The sequence below is a fragment of the Anomaloglossus baeobatrachus genome, chromosome 3 (genome assembly GCF_048569485.1).
Source record: "Anomaloglossus baeobatrachus isolate aAnoBae1 chromosome 3, aAnoBae1.hap1, whole genome shotgun sequence".
Taxonomy (NCBI): domain Eukaryota; kingdom Metazoa; phylum Chordata; class Amphibia; order Anura; family Aromobatidae; genus Anomaloglossus; species Anomaloglossus baeobatrachus.
Genome location: NC_134355.1, coordinates 386,238,972 through 386,253,151, shown reverse-complemented (window position 1 = coordinate 386,253,151; position 14,180 = coordinate 386,238,972). Strand labels below are relative to the sequence as shown.

The following is a 14,180-nucleotide window of genomic DNA, read 5'->3' as shown; positions in this document are numbered from 1 at the left end:
GGGTGCGAGAGAAAGTCTCGTATTACAATCGCAGCATGCTGCGATTGTTTTCTCGGTCCGATTAGGGCTGAGAAAATAATCACTCATGTGCACTGGCACACTGCTAATATTGGTCCAAGTGGAATGCGATTTTTTTATCGCATTCCACTTGCACCAATTTTCATGCTGTTAGGTCCTGGTGGTGGTGGATCCTCTGGGCCTGCACCGGACTCCCCCAGTGAGACAACCCGGAGCGAACCCCTATACAGGGACTGTCCAGTCTCTCCACCAGAGGGCCTAGGTGCACGGTAGCCGGAGTACTAGCGGAGCAAGGATAGCGTCCTTCAGGAGACAGTTAGAACGAAGTCTCTGGAGCCACAGAGTTCCTGACGGCAATTACTAGGGACCGGTACAGGTGCCGGGTATGGACCTCGGGTGAGATCCGGGTTTAGCTGGGCGTGCTAGTACAGGTTGCCGGACGAAGTCGGGGTTCCGAGACAGGCACAGGCAGATGAAACGGTGATGGTACTCCCCGCCGACAGTCCTCAGAGAACCTGTAGACAATACCGGAATCAGGAACTGGATACGGAGGCAGGACAGGCTCTACGGAAAAGACAGGATTAATATCCACAAGGCACAAGGAGACCTGGACTTCTAGCTTAGTGAAACTCGACGAACAGGCACCGCCCACAAGTAAGGAACCTCCTAATATACCTTATAGCTGAAGTAGGCAATATCCTGTTTCGGGGACGCTGGCCCTTTAAGAGGAGGTCAATGACCGCGTGCGCGCCCTAATGCGCATGCTCGAAGCCCGAGTGCCGGAGGCCTGAGCAGGAAGCGGTGCCGAGGATGCAGGAGCGCCTGTCAGAGTGTCCTGGGTCGCAGAGGAATGCCGGGAGCGGGGAACCGGACGCATGGAGGACGCAGAGGGAGAAGAGGGAGCTGTGTAGCCGTGGGCAGGAGGACTGGAGACTGGAGCGGTAAGTAAGGAACGGCGTCGGGCTCCGAGGAGCGTGACACATGCCGTGTGGCTTAGGCTATGACCGCACTTTGCGTTGTCCTACTTGCATTTATAAACGCACGTTTTGGGCTTAATTGATTTGACCAAAGTTGCCTTTTTCAGAAATTTAGCACTGAAATCGCATGCGTATTTACCACGTTTTAGATGCGTTTTCAGCGCTTTTTACATGCTTTTCCCCTTGCGTTTTGACAGATGCGTTTTGAACATCAAGACACTGCTAAATAAAGATTAGTCAAACAGTATGAAAAAAGAGAAAAAAATAAGAAACATATATAATTTTTTAATTAACAAAGAAATTTGTTATATTTCATGAAATTATAGCGATTTAATAATATTTATTGCTAAAATAGCAATAAAATCATAATTTTCACTAATTTCATTGTCGGACTATGTGTGTGTGTAAAAGGACATATTATTCCATTATTTTAATGTCTGAAAAGCATGCGTTTTTGAAGTAAAAACACAGTTTTTCTGCACCTAAAAAGCATGTAAAACGCTGGAATTTTGATGTTTGTTGCTTTTTGCTACTTCTCATTGACTTCAATGTTAGCAAAACGCTGCAGAAATGGCAAAAACAATTGACATGCTGCTTCTTTGAACGCATGGTTTTTGCCACAAAATATGCAAATTAAACGCAGCGTTTAGAAACGCAAAGTGCGGTCTGAAAATCAACATTTACCATTGAGGTGCAGTTCAAAACGGACCTAAAAAGCAACCGAAACGCAGGTGGAAACGCAAAGTGCGGTCATACCCTTAGGCCTCACTCGTAGCCCGTATCAGATTGCACAAAGTGAACGGGTGAAAAGAAGAATATTTTTAATAAATAAATAATTACCTTACTAATTGAGAGATGGACGGTCTCCCCATATTTATCTGCTTGTTTCTCTTTCATACCACGTGTAATTCTGTGTCTCTTCTGCTTTGTATATGTGGGCAATTTTCCTGTGGTGGGATTCATTTCATTGTGTATATCTGACTCGCCCACCCCAGGGCTATGGGACACCCGGTGCCGGGCCGGACTAGTCCGGTGGTAGTCAGTGGTGGCTGGGCCCGGCTCCGTGGCCCTGGTGGGTGTCAGTAAAATATGTGGCTTGAATTAAAGTTTGTGTTCGTGACGCCACCTGTGGTATGCGGCTAATAAGCCGCCGCTGCTGTATGAGGCCTCCGGGAGATGATATGGCAGCAATGGTGGTACTGCTCCCCACAGGTGGAGCAATGCCCAGGGCACAGTTGGTGTTTGTGAATGTCTATGCAGCTGAAATAACAGAGACCACTCCAAGGGTGCAGTTCAAGTTCTTTACTCACACTTCTTGTCACAGCGCTGTAGGGACCCTTGGACTGCTCGGACCACTGTCAGGGGCCTCCGCCGTTTCTGAGTGATTCTGAGAGTGAAAGCCGGTACCCTTCTCTTAGTGTCTCTTTTCTTCTGCTGTCTTCCTTAGCCTTGCCTTTGATAGGATGAACCTGGCTTGGCCTCCACTACAGCCTCCAGGCTGGGGGGGTCACCTGTCGGCTGATTACCCCTTTTCTGGAAGTTCTGCTATGGGTTCTGGCCCTGGGAGTCTACAACGTTCCCTGGGCCTCAGTTTTTACTGTTTGGAGATGATCTTTGCACTCCTCCAGTCTCTAGGGACCGTCCCCTGTCGCAGCTTGATCCCTCCACCGATGTTATTGTGGAACAGGCCACCGTAGCTCTAAACTGCCCCGACAGCTATACAGACTACCCGTGGCCCTGCGACTCCTTCTGTCTCCTACGTGGTGTCACCTGGACCTCTGGGTCCCAGGATCTTCACCAGGAAGCGTCTCCTTCTGTTTCTCTGCTCCTGACTGACTTGGAGCGTTCTTTCTTTCTTTCTTTCTTTCCTCCTCCTTGCCTGCCTCCAGCAGGCCTCCTCCTCCCTCCTTTCTCTCGTTCTTCTTCCCCAACTACATGCTGGCTCCTCACACTCTCCCTCCCTGAGGTAGACTGCCTAAACTTGACCTTCCTCCCTTGGTCTGCTCTCAGATGGCTCCTCCCACCTCCCCAGTTGCTAAGCTGTAACCTATAGGAGCAGGGATGGGTCTTACGGCCCCTCCCAGCATGCAGCATGGGGGTGGGGGTAACTGCCACTTTCCCTGGTCCCAGTATGTACCTAACAATGGGTGTAGTGTGGATTTACCAGGGGACCGGAGTTCACTCTCTTCCTCTCCCAGAATGGGGCATCACACCGCTGGATGGGGTGCAATGACCTGTGGCGACGGAAGCCTCAGGGGCGCCACATATCCCCTTCTCTTTTATCTATTTTTTTTTTTTATCATTTTTTTGTACTCTAATAAAGTTTATTTTTATCTTGGCTTAAAACTCAAGTCACTTATAGGTTTTCTTAATTAGTTTAATCATTTTAATAGCTTGAGAATTCCCCTGTAATATTACTTATTTGTAGCAGTTACTGCAATGTACGGTAATAATTATATTAACCAGCAGAAGATTCACTAGTCTAAATATTCATATTTGATACATGTAAAGTTACACCGCTACACTAGAAGTCTTCCACCAAGCTTCTGATTACTATTCACATGTTCTAGTGGTAAATTATATGGTTTTTTTTTTGCTTGTCTCAAGATGTTTTCCTGAGATATTCCTTTTTGATATTCATTTTGAGTCAATTGACAGACACTAATATTGTGATAATTCAGATGATCTTTACCCTATAGATGAGTGCTTGAATGTAAATAAACTATTACGCCACCCATCCTGATCCTTTGCTTAATGTAGAATTATTTGCAACCCACCTTTCCCCGGTACAATTTAATATCAAGACCAATTTTGGTTACAATATGTCCTGTAGAATTAGCAAAAAAAAGTGGCAAACACACTGGCCCTTCAGACTCCATGTATTGTATGCTGTATGAATACTCCAAGAGGCTGGGACCAGTATATTTAGTTTTGGCTATCAAGTTACTACAGAACTTATTTTATTCATTTTTGTATGTAGTAATTTGTATACAAAGTGAGAGTTTTTCTCCCCTAATTTGATTTTTTTTAGCTCACGTGAGGATTTTGGTTTGGCCTTTCTGGCCTTGGCGATGTCTTCAAGAACTTATGATATGATAAGAGTCAAGTATTTTTTTACAGTGCAGTTATGTGATTTTCCTGACGAAGGAGAGGGTTCTCTCTGAAATGCGTAGAAATAAAGCACTATTGATCTACTCTTGGATGTTTCTCTGCCTACGGCAGACTCCTGGTTATAGGGAATCTGTGAGCATTTTTACCACCTCAAACTATTAGTATCGTGTTTTTCCAAAAATAAGACCTCCCCCAAAAATAAGCCCTAGCAGGGATTTTCAGCATTTTCGGAGAAAGGCTTAAATATAAGCCCTCCCCCGAAAATAAGCCCTAGTCCCGGATCAATAATGAAGTGTCCGTGCAGCTAAAAAAGATACTGCAGGACACTTCATTATTGACAGCGGCACCCGGCAATTACACTCACCCGACACTGAGCAGCAGGACCTGCAGTGATCACACACCCGCACACAGCAGCTCTCACACACACACACACACGCACAATCAGATCTCACACACACACCAGATCTCACACACAAACATCGGATCGCACACACAGTCAGATCGCACACATAATCAGATCGCACACACAAACATCGGCTCACACGCAAACAACAAATCACACACACACACACAAACATCGGATCCCACACACATCGGATCGCATACACACTCACCTCATCCAGTGACACCGATCTCTTCTCCCCGGGAGAATCCTGAGAGGCAGTGCAGTGCAGCGCGACGAACAGGACCTGCGGCCGGACACATGACTTGCTCTCATTCCCTGCTGCTGTAAGTGCTGGATGTGATGTGATGTGTGTGCCTGCAATCGGCTGTGTGTGTGTGTCTGCGATCGGCTGTGTTTTTCTGCGATCGGCTGTGTGTGTCTGCGTTCGAATGTGTGTATCTGTGATCGGCTGTGTGTGCCTGCGTTCGGATGTGTGTATCTGTGATGGCTGTGCGTGCCTGCGATCTGCTGTGTGTATCTGTGATCGGCTGTGTGTATCTGTGATCGGCTGTGTGTATCTGTGATGGCTGTGCGTGCCTGCGATCTGCTGTGTGTGATCTGCTGTGTATATCTGCGATCTGCTGTGTGTGTATCTGTGATCGGCTGTGTGTATCTGTGATCGGCTGTGTGTATCTGTGATCGGCTGTGTGTGCCTGCGATCTGCTGTGTGTGATCTGCTGTGTATATCTGCGATCTGCTGTGTGTGTATCTGTGATTGGCTGTGTGTATCTGTGATCGGCTGTGTGTATCTGTGATCGGCTGTGTGTGTGTGTCTGCGATCTGCTGTGTGTGATCTGCTGTGTATATCTGCGATCTGCTGTGTGTGTATCTGTGATCGGCTGTGTGTATCTGTGATCGGCTGTGTGTATCTGTGATCGGCTGTGTGTGCCTGCGATCTGCTGTGTGTGATCTGCTGTGTATATCTGCGATCTGCTGTGTGTGTATCTGTGATTGGCTGTGTGTATCTGTGATCGGCTGTGTGTATCTGTGATCGGCTGTGTGTGCGTGTCTGCGATCGGCTGTGTTTTTCTGCGATCGGCTGTGTGTGTCTGCGTTCGAATGTGTGTATCTGTGATCGGCTGTGTGTGCCTGCGTTCGGATGTGTGTATCTGTGATGGCTGTGCGTGCCTGCGATCTGCTGTGTGTATCTGTGATTGGCTGTGTGTATCTGTGATCGGCTGTGTGTATCTGTGATCGGCTGTGTGTATCTGTGATCGGCTGTGTGTATCTGTGATCGGCTGTGTGTATCTGTGATCGGCTGTGTGTATCTGTGATCGGCTGTGTGTGCCTTCGATCTGCTGTGTGTGATCTTCTGTGTATATCTGCGATCTGCTGTGTGTGTATCTGTGATTGGCTGTGTGTATCTGTGATTGGCTGTGTGTATCTGTGATTGGCTGTGTGTATCTGTGATTGGCTGTGTGTATCTGTGATCGGCTGTGTGTATCTGTGATCGGCTGTGTGTGCCTGCGACCTGCTGTGTGTGATCTGCTGTGTATATCTGTGATCTGCTGTGTGTCTGTGTGTGATCTGCTGTGTGTGTCTGGGATCTTCTGTGTGTGTCAGCATGTCAGCTAGCAGCAGGGTAGGACAGCGTGCAGCACCGACCGGAGATCACAGGAGGACCTGGGAACCACGCAGACGTCCTGGTCTGGTGAGTATGAGTCTCCTGGGAAGTGGGGGGGGTCTGCTTTTTGGGGGGTAAACTTACCCCCAACCGTGTTTCTCCAAGAATAAGACCTCCTCCAAAAATAAGCCCTAGCGCTTTTTTGGGGGGCAAAAAAAATATAAGACAGTGTCTTATTTTTGGAAAAACACGGGGGTATGACTAGTTAGCCATTGAAAAGATAAACCAGTCAATTTCTTCATGATTTCAAAACATTGCTCAAGTAGTGAGAAATTGTGTTTTGAAGTTGTGTCCAGAATTGGATTGAGGTTCTAGTTTCTTAGCTTCTCGCTGTATTACCTACCAAGCAGCAGCCTCATCTAGCTGATTGACAAGTTGTTTGCTCTGGCACATGGGCAGTGACCTGTTAGTCGGGAGAAGGGGCTGATAGTTCAGGAAGACATCTGAAGTGGAGTTGCTGGAAGTCAGAGGTCCCGAACCTTTCTGACCTTGAAAGCCACATTTGGCTCTGAGAGAGGGTTGTGAGCCACGTTTAGCTCTCGTCTACCACATTAGTGACACCCAGAGCCCCCACTACCAGTATAGTGACAGTCAAAGCTTTTCCACAGGAATTACTACACTGAGGCAGCATACCAAGATCACAAGGGCATCCTACCTCCATTCAGATCTGCTCTTCTGTGTGGGGCTACTCAGAAATGTCACTATCTGGAGACCTGTTCTTCATAGCTGTTTACAAGACCTGGTGAAAATGCACCTAGCTGTTAAACAGCTGCGAGCAACACATCATGTGCCCACGAGCCACAGGTTGGGGACCCCTGCTGTAAGTGCATTGTCACACTACAGTGCATTTCCAGACTTAATCTTCAAAACGCAACTTCCCACTGATGGAGCAGCACTTTAGGGTCATCTAAGGATCGCCTGGCTTCTTTTTTAAAGGGATAAACAGTAATGTAAATGTTTTGAGGCAGAGTGGGGATAAAGTTTCTGACAGTTTAACTTTTAATGACATTCTCAAGCTTATCCAAGTATTAGATAGTTTATAGCCAGGACTGTTCTAAAGGAGTGAGGGCGCAGCCTTCTCCATTCTTGTACTATGCCTAACATTTATAGATATCACTGATATGGGGGCACTGTGGCCTGCACTTTCATTAAGGCCTAAGACACATGGTGAGAAAAACGGTGCGAGTGGAATGCAGTAAAAAAAAATCGCATTCCACTTGGACCAATGTTACCCAATGTGCCCGCTCCCTAATTGGACCGAGAAAACAGAATGCGATCCTGTTCCACTCGCATCCTTGCAAGTCTATGGGGTGAGAGAAACATCGCACTGCTCTCGCGTTATAGCGGTGTAACGCGAGAGCAGTGCGAGAATCGCAATTGCCGGCTACTGAAGATAGAGGGAGATAAATCCCTCCCTCTCCTCCTCAGCGACGACCCTCCTCTCCGGAGTGCCGGCTTGCCCCCCGCAGCTGTGGTCCGATCGCACAATCGGAACACAGTCACAATGACCCTCACATGACACTTGGCTCCCGCTGTGCTGCCAGCGTGACCCGAGTGTCATGCGAGGATCGCACATAACCCCGTGTGGCCCCGGCCTAACAAACTGAATCTGGCTCTGCTTGCTGACTATTAAGGTTATGACACAAAGTCCCCTATTTGCAGTTTGTGATACCTTGTATGATATTTTGTCACAAAGAGCAGATTGGTCAAAAACATATATGGAAGGTCCATTAACATATGAGGCCCTATAAGCAGCTCTAAATATGTATGTATGTGTCTTCAATTTTACCAAGTCTACATTTTCTTTCCATATGTAGCAGGAAGGTTGTCACACTGTCCTACCTTTCACTTAATATTTATTAGCCAATGGAAATGACATTTATCATTTGTTTAGGAATGATTGGCACAAACATTGAAGAAATGACTCCCCCAAATACCAACAACCCTGTTTTTACAGAAACGTGGATTTGGCTAGACACCAATATGAGGTATGTTAATTATGCATTATTTACTTCTTATGGATAATGCATATGAAACGTGGTACGGTTGTAATTTTGGAACAACAGATTGTAATAATCTTAGCCACACGTGGATAAAGTGAGGCCCATGGGCCACATCCGGCCCTCTGGCTGTTCCAATCCAATCCATAGACTGAGACAGCCAAAGGTATAAAAGCAGTGGCCCACAGGCTGCACCATACGCTCGCGTGCATCTCGATATTACCGCTATCTGCATCCTCAGGATACAGTAAGCAGTGAAGAATACATTGGTGGAGGATGGAGCCATCTATACCTTTTCTTCATCGTTCCTTATGGGAGACCCAGACCATGGGTGTATAGCTTCTGCCTCCGGAGGACACACAAAGTACTACACTAAAAAGTGTAGCTCCTCCCTCCTAGCATATACACCCCCTGGATAACCAAATATAGCCAGTTCAATGCTTTGTGTTCAGGAGGCACACATCCACACATGCATTCTCATCTGATTTTTGATTTTAAAGAGTTTGAAGAAAAGCGGGTCCAGGCTGGACCCCCGGCATGTCCCTTCTCACCCCACTGTGTCGGCGGTGTTGTTAAGGTTGATTTCAAGGCTGGAGCCTTACATGCCGCGCTCCTTCACCATCCCTCGGGCTCTGGCTTGAAGTGGGAGCCAGCACGGTTCTCACTGCTTTGCAGGAGACCGGTCTCCATCCGCAGCCCTTTCAGGACCCTGCCGGACGGAGCACTCATCCCTCAGGGACCTGGCCCTGCGTCTCACAAGCTAAGTATTTGAGACGTTATTGTCAGGGGGTCCCTTGCATCTTTATTGTGGGGGAGAGTGTGTCAGGTTACTTTGGTGACATTTCCGGCCGGTTCTCTGGTTTTCACCTGAGAACCGCGCCGAGAGGCCTGCACGCCGGCCGCATTGTAAAATTTAGGCCCCGGCTTCGGCTGCGGCCTACTTTCGTTTTCACTGCCCCTGCATGTCAGTCATGCAGAGGGACAGTGCGGCGCCGCCCACCGACCGTTCAGCACAGGGGAGGACACTCATCTCTGAGGAGATGTTTCCCTCCCCTGTATATCTTCTTGGCCCTCCGGTTCCCGCTCTTGGACTAGGCCCCGCCCCCCCTCCTCACTCCGGCGCCATTTTATCAGCGTTCTCACACTGATCGGCGCTGGCTGCTGCATCTCTGCAACCTGTCTGGGGGTCCGAGCTGTGGGATCCGGAGGGCACACAAAACGGTCTGGTAAGCCACAACCTCTGGTTGTGGACCTTCTTATACACTCTCTGGGCATTCTGAAGGAGTGTGTTCTTTACTGCAGAGCTCCCACCTCAGCAGCATGTCTCACACTAGGAGCAAGGCTGCAAGGCTGTACTCTATATGCACTGCATGTAAGCTCGTACTGCCTGAACCGAGCACATATCCTCATTGTGATGCCTGCTCTAACATGGTGGTGCCTCAGCCTGGAGTCTCCCCAGTGGTCCCTCCGGCTGCTCCGGCCCCGGTGGCTGAACCCCCGGCTTGGGTAGAATTGTTTTCTAAGTCTATCTCCCAGTCCTTTGCCGACTCCATGGGACAGCTGTCCCGGACTCTGCTGAGCATGCATCAGCCCCCTTCTCAGGGCGCCTCTGCTGCTTCGGCTCGCTCTGCAGAGCTCACAGAGGATTCTTCATCTGCTCCCAGACCCCGTCCTCCTAAAAGGAGACGCAGGGTCCCCTCTCCTCCTCGTCCCGCGGCTCCGATTCACGAGCCGACTCGCAGAACGAGGAGGATATCTTTACTGGGGGCTCGGACGCTACCTCCATGTGCCCCATTGATCTGACCGAGGGTGATGCAGATGTTAGTGATTTGATTGCGTCCATTAATTCTGTACTGGACCTCAATCCGCCAGTATCAGAGGAGCAACCCTCTCTGGCAGAAAAGCACCAGTTTACCTTGCCTAAGAGAACAAGGAGTGTGTTCTTTAACCACTCCAGTTTTCAAGCCACTGTGTCCAAGCCCAGAGCCTGTCCTGACAAACGCTTCCCAAAGCGTGGTTCTGATGACCGTTTTCCTTTTCCACCAGAGGTGGTCAAGGAGTGGGCTCACTCACCAAAGGTAGACCCTCCGGTGTCTAGACTCTCAGCCCGGACAGTTGTATCTGTGGCTGATGGCACCTCACTTAAGGATCACACTGACCGCCAGGTTGACCTCCTGGCCAAGTCTGTCTATGAGGCGGCAGGGGCCTCGTTCTCCCCATCCTTTGCAGCAGTGTGGGCTATCAAAGCCATCTCTGCTTCCCTAGAGGAGATGCATTCCCTCACTAGGGACTCTATGCCTGAATTGGTTGCCTTAACTTCCCAGGCTTCAGCCTTTTCAGCCTACGCCATGTCTGCCATGCTGGAGGCCTCTCACCGCACTGCGGTGGCCTCCGCTAATTCTCTCGCTATCCCCAGGATCTTGTGGCTTCGAGAGTGGAAGGCAGATGCTTCTTCAAAGAAGTACCTTGCTGGGCTCCCATTTGCTGGGTCCAGGCTGTTCGGTGAAAAACTGGATGAAATAATTAAGGAGGCTACTGGCGGGAAGAGTACTTCCTTGCCACAGACTAAAACCAGGAAGCCTGTCAAGGGCAGGAACCAGTCGAGGTTTCGTTCCTTTCGTTCCTCTAACTGGTCGTCCTCTAAGCCCTCAGCCTCGTCCACTAACTCAGCCAAGGACCAGAAGCCCACCTGGCGCAAGAAGCCGCGTCCACAAAAGTCCGCAGGAGCTGCTGCCACCAAGGCAGCCTCCTCTTGACTATCTGGCCGAGCCAGCAACGTCCTTGGTCGGTGGCAGGCTCTCCCACTTTGGTGACGTGTGGTTTCAACACGTCTCCGATCAGTGGGTGCGGGATATCATCTCCCACGGCTACAGGATAGAGTTCTCTTCCAGCCTGCCAAACAGATTTTTTCTGTCAACTCCCCCCTGCTCCAAGGCCGCCGCCTTCTCTCAGGCCGTGGCATCCTTGCAGGCCAACGGAGTAATTGTACCGGTTCCCGCCAGGGAACGGTTCAGAGGTTTTTACTCAAATCTCTTCCTGGTCCCCAAAAAAGACGGTTCCTTCCGGCCCATCCTGGATCTCAAGCTTCTCAACAAGCTTGTTCAGGTGCGGCATTTTCGCATGGAGTCTCTGCGATCAGTCATTGCCTCAATGACCCAAGGAGATTTCCTGGCATCCATCGACATCAGAGATGCCTATCTGCATGTGCCAATTGCAGTTTCACACCAGCGTTGGCTACGTTTTGCAATCGGAGAGGAACATTTCCAATTCGTGGCTCTCCCCTTCGGGTTAGCCACGGCCCCTCGAGTATTTACCAAGGTCATGGCAGCAGTGGTTGCGGTTCTGCACCTCCAGGGGTTGGCAGTGATTCCTTACCTGGACGACCTTCTTGTCAAGGCTTCATCCAGTGCAGACTGTCAGCGGAGTGTCTCGCTCACTCTCGCCACTCTTGTTCAATTCGGGTGGCTTGTCAATCTGCCCAAGTCCACTCTGACCCCGACCAAAAAACTCACGTACCTAGGGATGCAATTCGAGACTCTGCCGCCACTTGTCAAACTGCCCTTAGTCAAACAGCAGTCCCTCCATCAGGCGGTGCGCTCTCTGTTGAGGCCCCGCCGTCATTCCATCCGGCACCTCATGCAGGTGCTGGGTCAGATGGTGGCGTCAATGGAAGCGGTTCCCTTTGCCCAGTTCCATCTGCGTCCTCTGCAGCTGGACATTCTCCGCTGTTGGGACAAGCGGACTTCTTCATTGCACAGGTTGGTGGCTCTGTCGCCACAGACCAGGAGCTCTCTTCAGTGGTGGCTTCGGCCCCTCTCTCTGTCTCAGGGACGCAGGACCCGTCCTGGGTGATCCTCACCACGAATGCCAGTCTATCAGGCTGGGGAGCAGTATTTCTCCACCACCGAGCACAGGGCACTTGGACTCCGTCCGAATCAGCCATCTTGATCAATGTGCTGGAAATCAGAGCTGTGCTCCTAGCTCTCGTAGCCTTTCACCACCTGTTGGCGGGCAAGCACATTCGAGTCCAGTCAGACAACGCGACAGCAGTTGCCTACATCAATCACCTGGGCGGGACTCGCAGCCGCCTGGCAATGTTGGAGGTTCAACGCATCCTTCAGTGGACGGAGGACTCCAAGTCCACCATATCCGCAGTTCACATCCCAGGCGTAGAAAACTGGGAGGCAGATTATCTCAGCCGTCAAACCGTGGACAGCGGCGAGTGGGCTCTGCATCCGGCAGTGTTCCGGTCGATCTGCCGCAAGTGGGGCACGTCGGAAGTGGATCCAATGGCATCCCGGCACAACAACAAGGTCCCGGTTTACGTGGCTCGCTCCCACGATCCTCAGGCCTTTGCAGCGGACGCGCTGGTTCAGGATTGGTCCCAGTTCCGTCTGTCTTACGTGTTTCCCCCTCTAGCTCTCTTGCCCAGAGTCCTGCGCAAGATCAGAATGGAGGGCCATCGGGTCATACTCATTGCTCCGGACTGGCCCAGGCGAGCCTGGTACCCAGACCTGCTCCGTCTGTCCGTAGAGGTGCCGTGGCATCTCCCGGACCGCCCAGACCTTCTCTCACAAGGTCCGTTTTTCCGCCAGAATTCTGCGGCTCTCAGATTGACGGCGTGGCTCTTGAGTCCTGGATCCTGACGGCTTCCGGCATTCCTCCCGAAGTCATCTCCACTATGACTCGGGCTCGGAAGTCTTCCTCGGCCAAGATATATCACAGGACCTGGAGAATTTTCCTGTCCTGGTGTCGTTCTTCCGGCCATGCTCCTTGGCCTTTTTCCTTGCCGACCATCCTGTCCTTTCTGCAGTCTGGTCTGCAGCTAGGACTATCCCTCAATTCCCTCAAGGGACAGGTCTCGGCTCTGTCAGTGTTGTTCCAGCGGCGTATCGCCCGGCTGGCTCAGGTGCGCACCTTCATGAAGGGCGCATCTCACATCATTCCGCCTTACCGGCGGCCTTTGGATCCCTGGGACCTTAATCTGGTCCTCACGGCCTTGCAGAAACCCCCTTTTGAGCCACTTAGGGAGGTTTTTTTGTCTCGTCTTTCACAGAAAGTGGCCTTTCTAGTGGCCATAACTTCCCTCAGGAGAGTCTCTGATTTGGCTGCGCTCTCTTCGGAGTCACCTTTTTTTGGTTTTTCATCAAGACAAGGTGGTTCTCCGTCCGACTCCGGAATTTCTTCCTAAGGTGGTCTCTCCTTTCCACCTTAACCAGGATATTTCCCTGCCTTCCTTTTGTCCGGCTCCTGCTCATCGCTTTGAAAAAGCGTTGCATACTCTGGATCTGGTGCGGGCGCTCCGGATCTATGTGTCTCGCACCGCTGCTCTTAGGCGGTGCACCTCTCTTTTTGTGCTGACCACTGGTCGGCGTAAGGGCCTCTCGGCTTCTAAGCCGACCCTAGCTCGTTGGATTAGGTCGGCCATTTCTGATGCCTACCAGTGTACTCAAGTGCCTCCCCCGCCGGGGATCAAGGCACACTCGACCAGAGCTGTCGGTGCCTCTTGGGCTTTCAGGCACCAGGCTACGGCTCAGCAGGTCTGTCAGGCTGCCACTTGGTCCAGTCTGCATACCTTTTCGAAGCACTACCAAGTGCATGCTCATGCTTCGGCAGATGCGAGCTTGGGCAGACGCATCCTTCAGGCGGCTGTCGCCCATTTGTGAAGTTAGGTTTCGCCTACTTCTCAGTTTTCTGTTTATTCCCACCCATGGACTGCTTTGAGACGTCCCATGGTCTGGGTCTCCCATAAGGAACGATGAAGAAAAAGAGAATTTTGTTTACTTACCGTAAATTCTTTTTCTTATAGTTCCGACATGGGAGACCCAGCACCCTCCCTGTTGCCTGTTGGCAGTTTTCTTGTTCCTTGTGTTTTCACCGGCTGTTGTTGTAGACAGAGGTTCCGGTTGTTCCGGGTTTTGCTCTATCTCTACTTGTGGGTGGATGTCCTCCTTCAGCTTTTGCACTAAACTGGCTATATTTGGTTATCCAGGGGGTGTATATGC

The 14,180-nt window shown here is 50.4% G+C and overlaps 1 protein-coding gene across 1 annotated transcript in view; it reads left to right on the top strand.

The window, feature by feature from the left end:
• The window catches only part of LOC142296517 (CD109 antigen-like), a 265,735-nt gene that overhangs the window by 190,385 nt on the left and 61,170 nt on the right, over positions 1–14,180 (top strand). Inside the window, exon 20 of the mRNA XM_075340205.1 lies at positions 8,070–8,163. Within this exon, the coding sequence (XP_075196320.1) occupies positions 8,070–8,163 (94 nt within the window). The remainder of the gene's footprint in view (positions 1–8,069; positions 8,164–14,180) is intronic.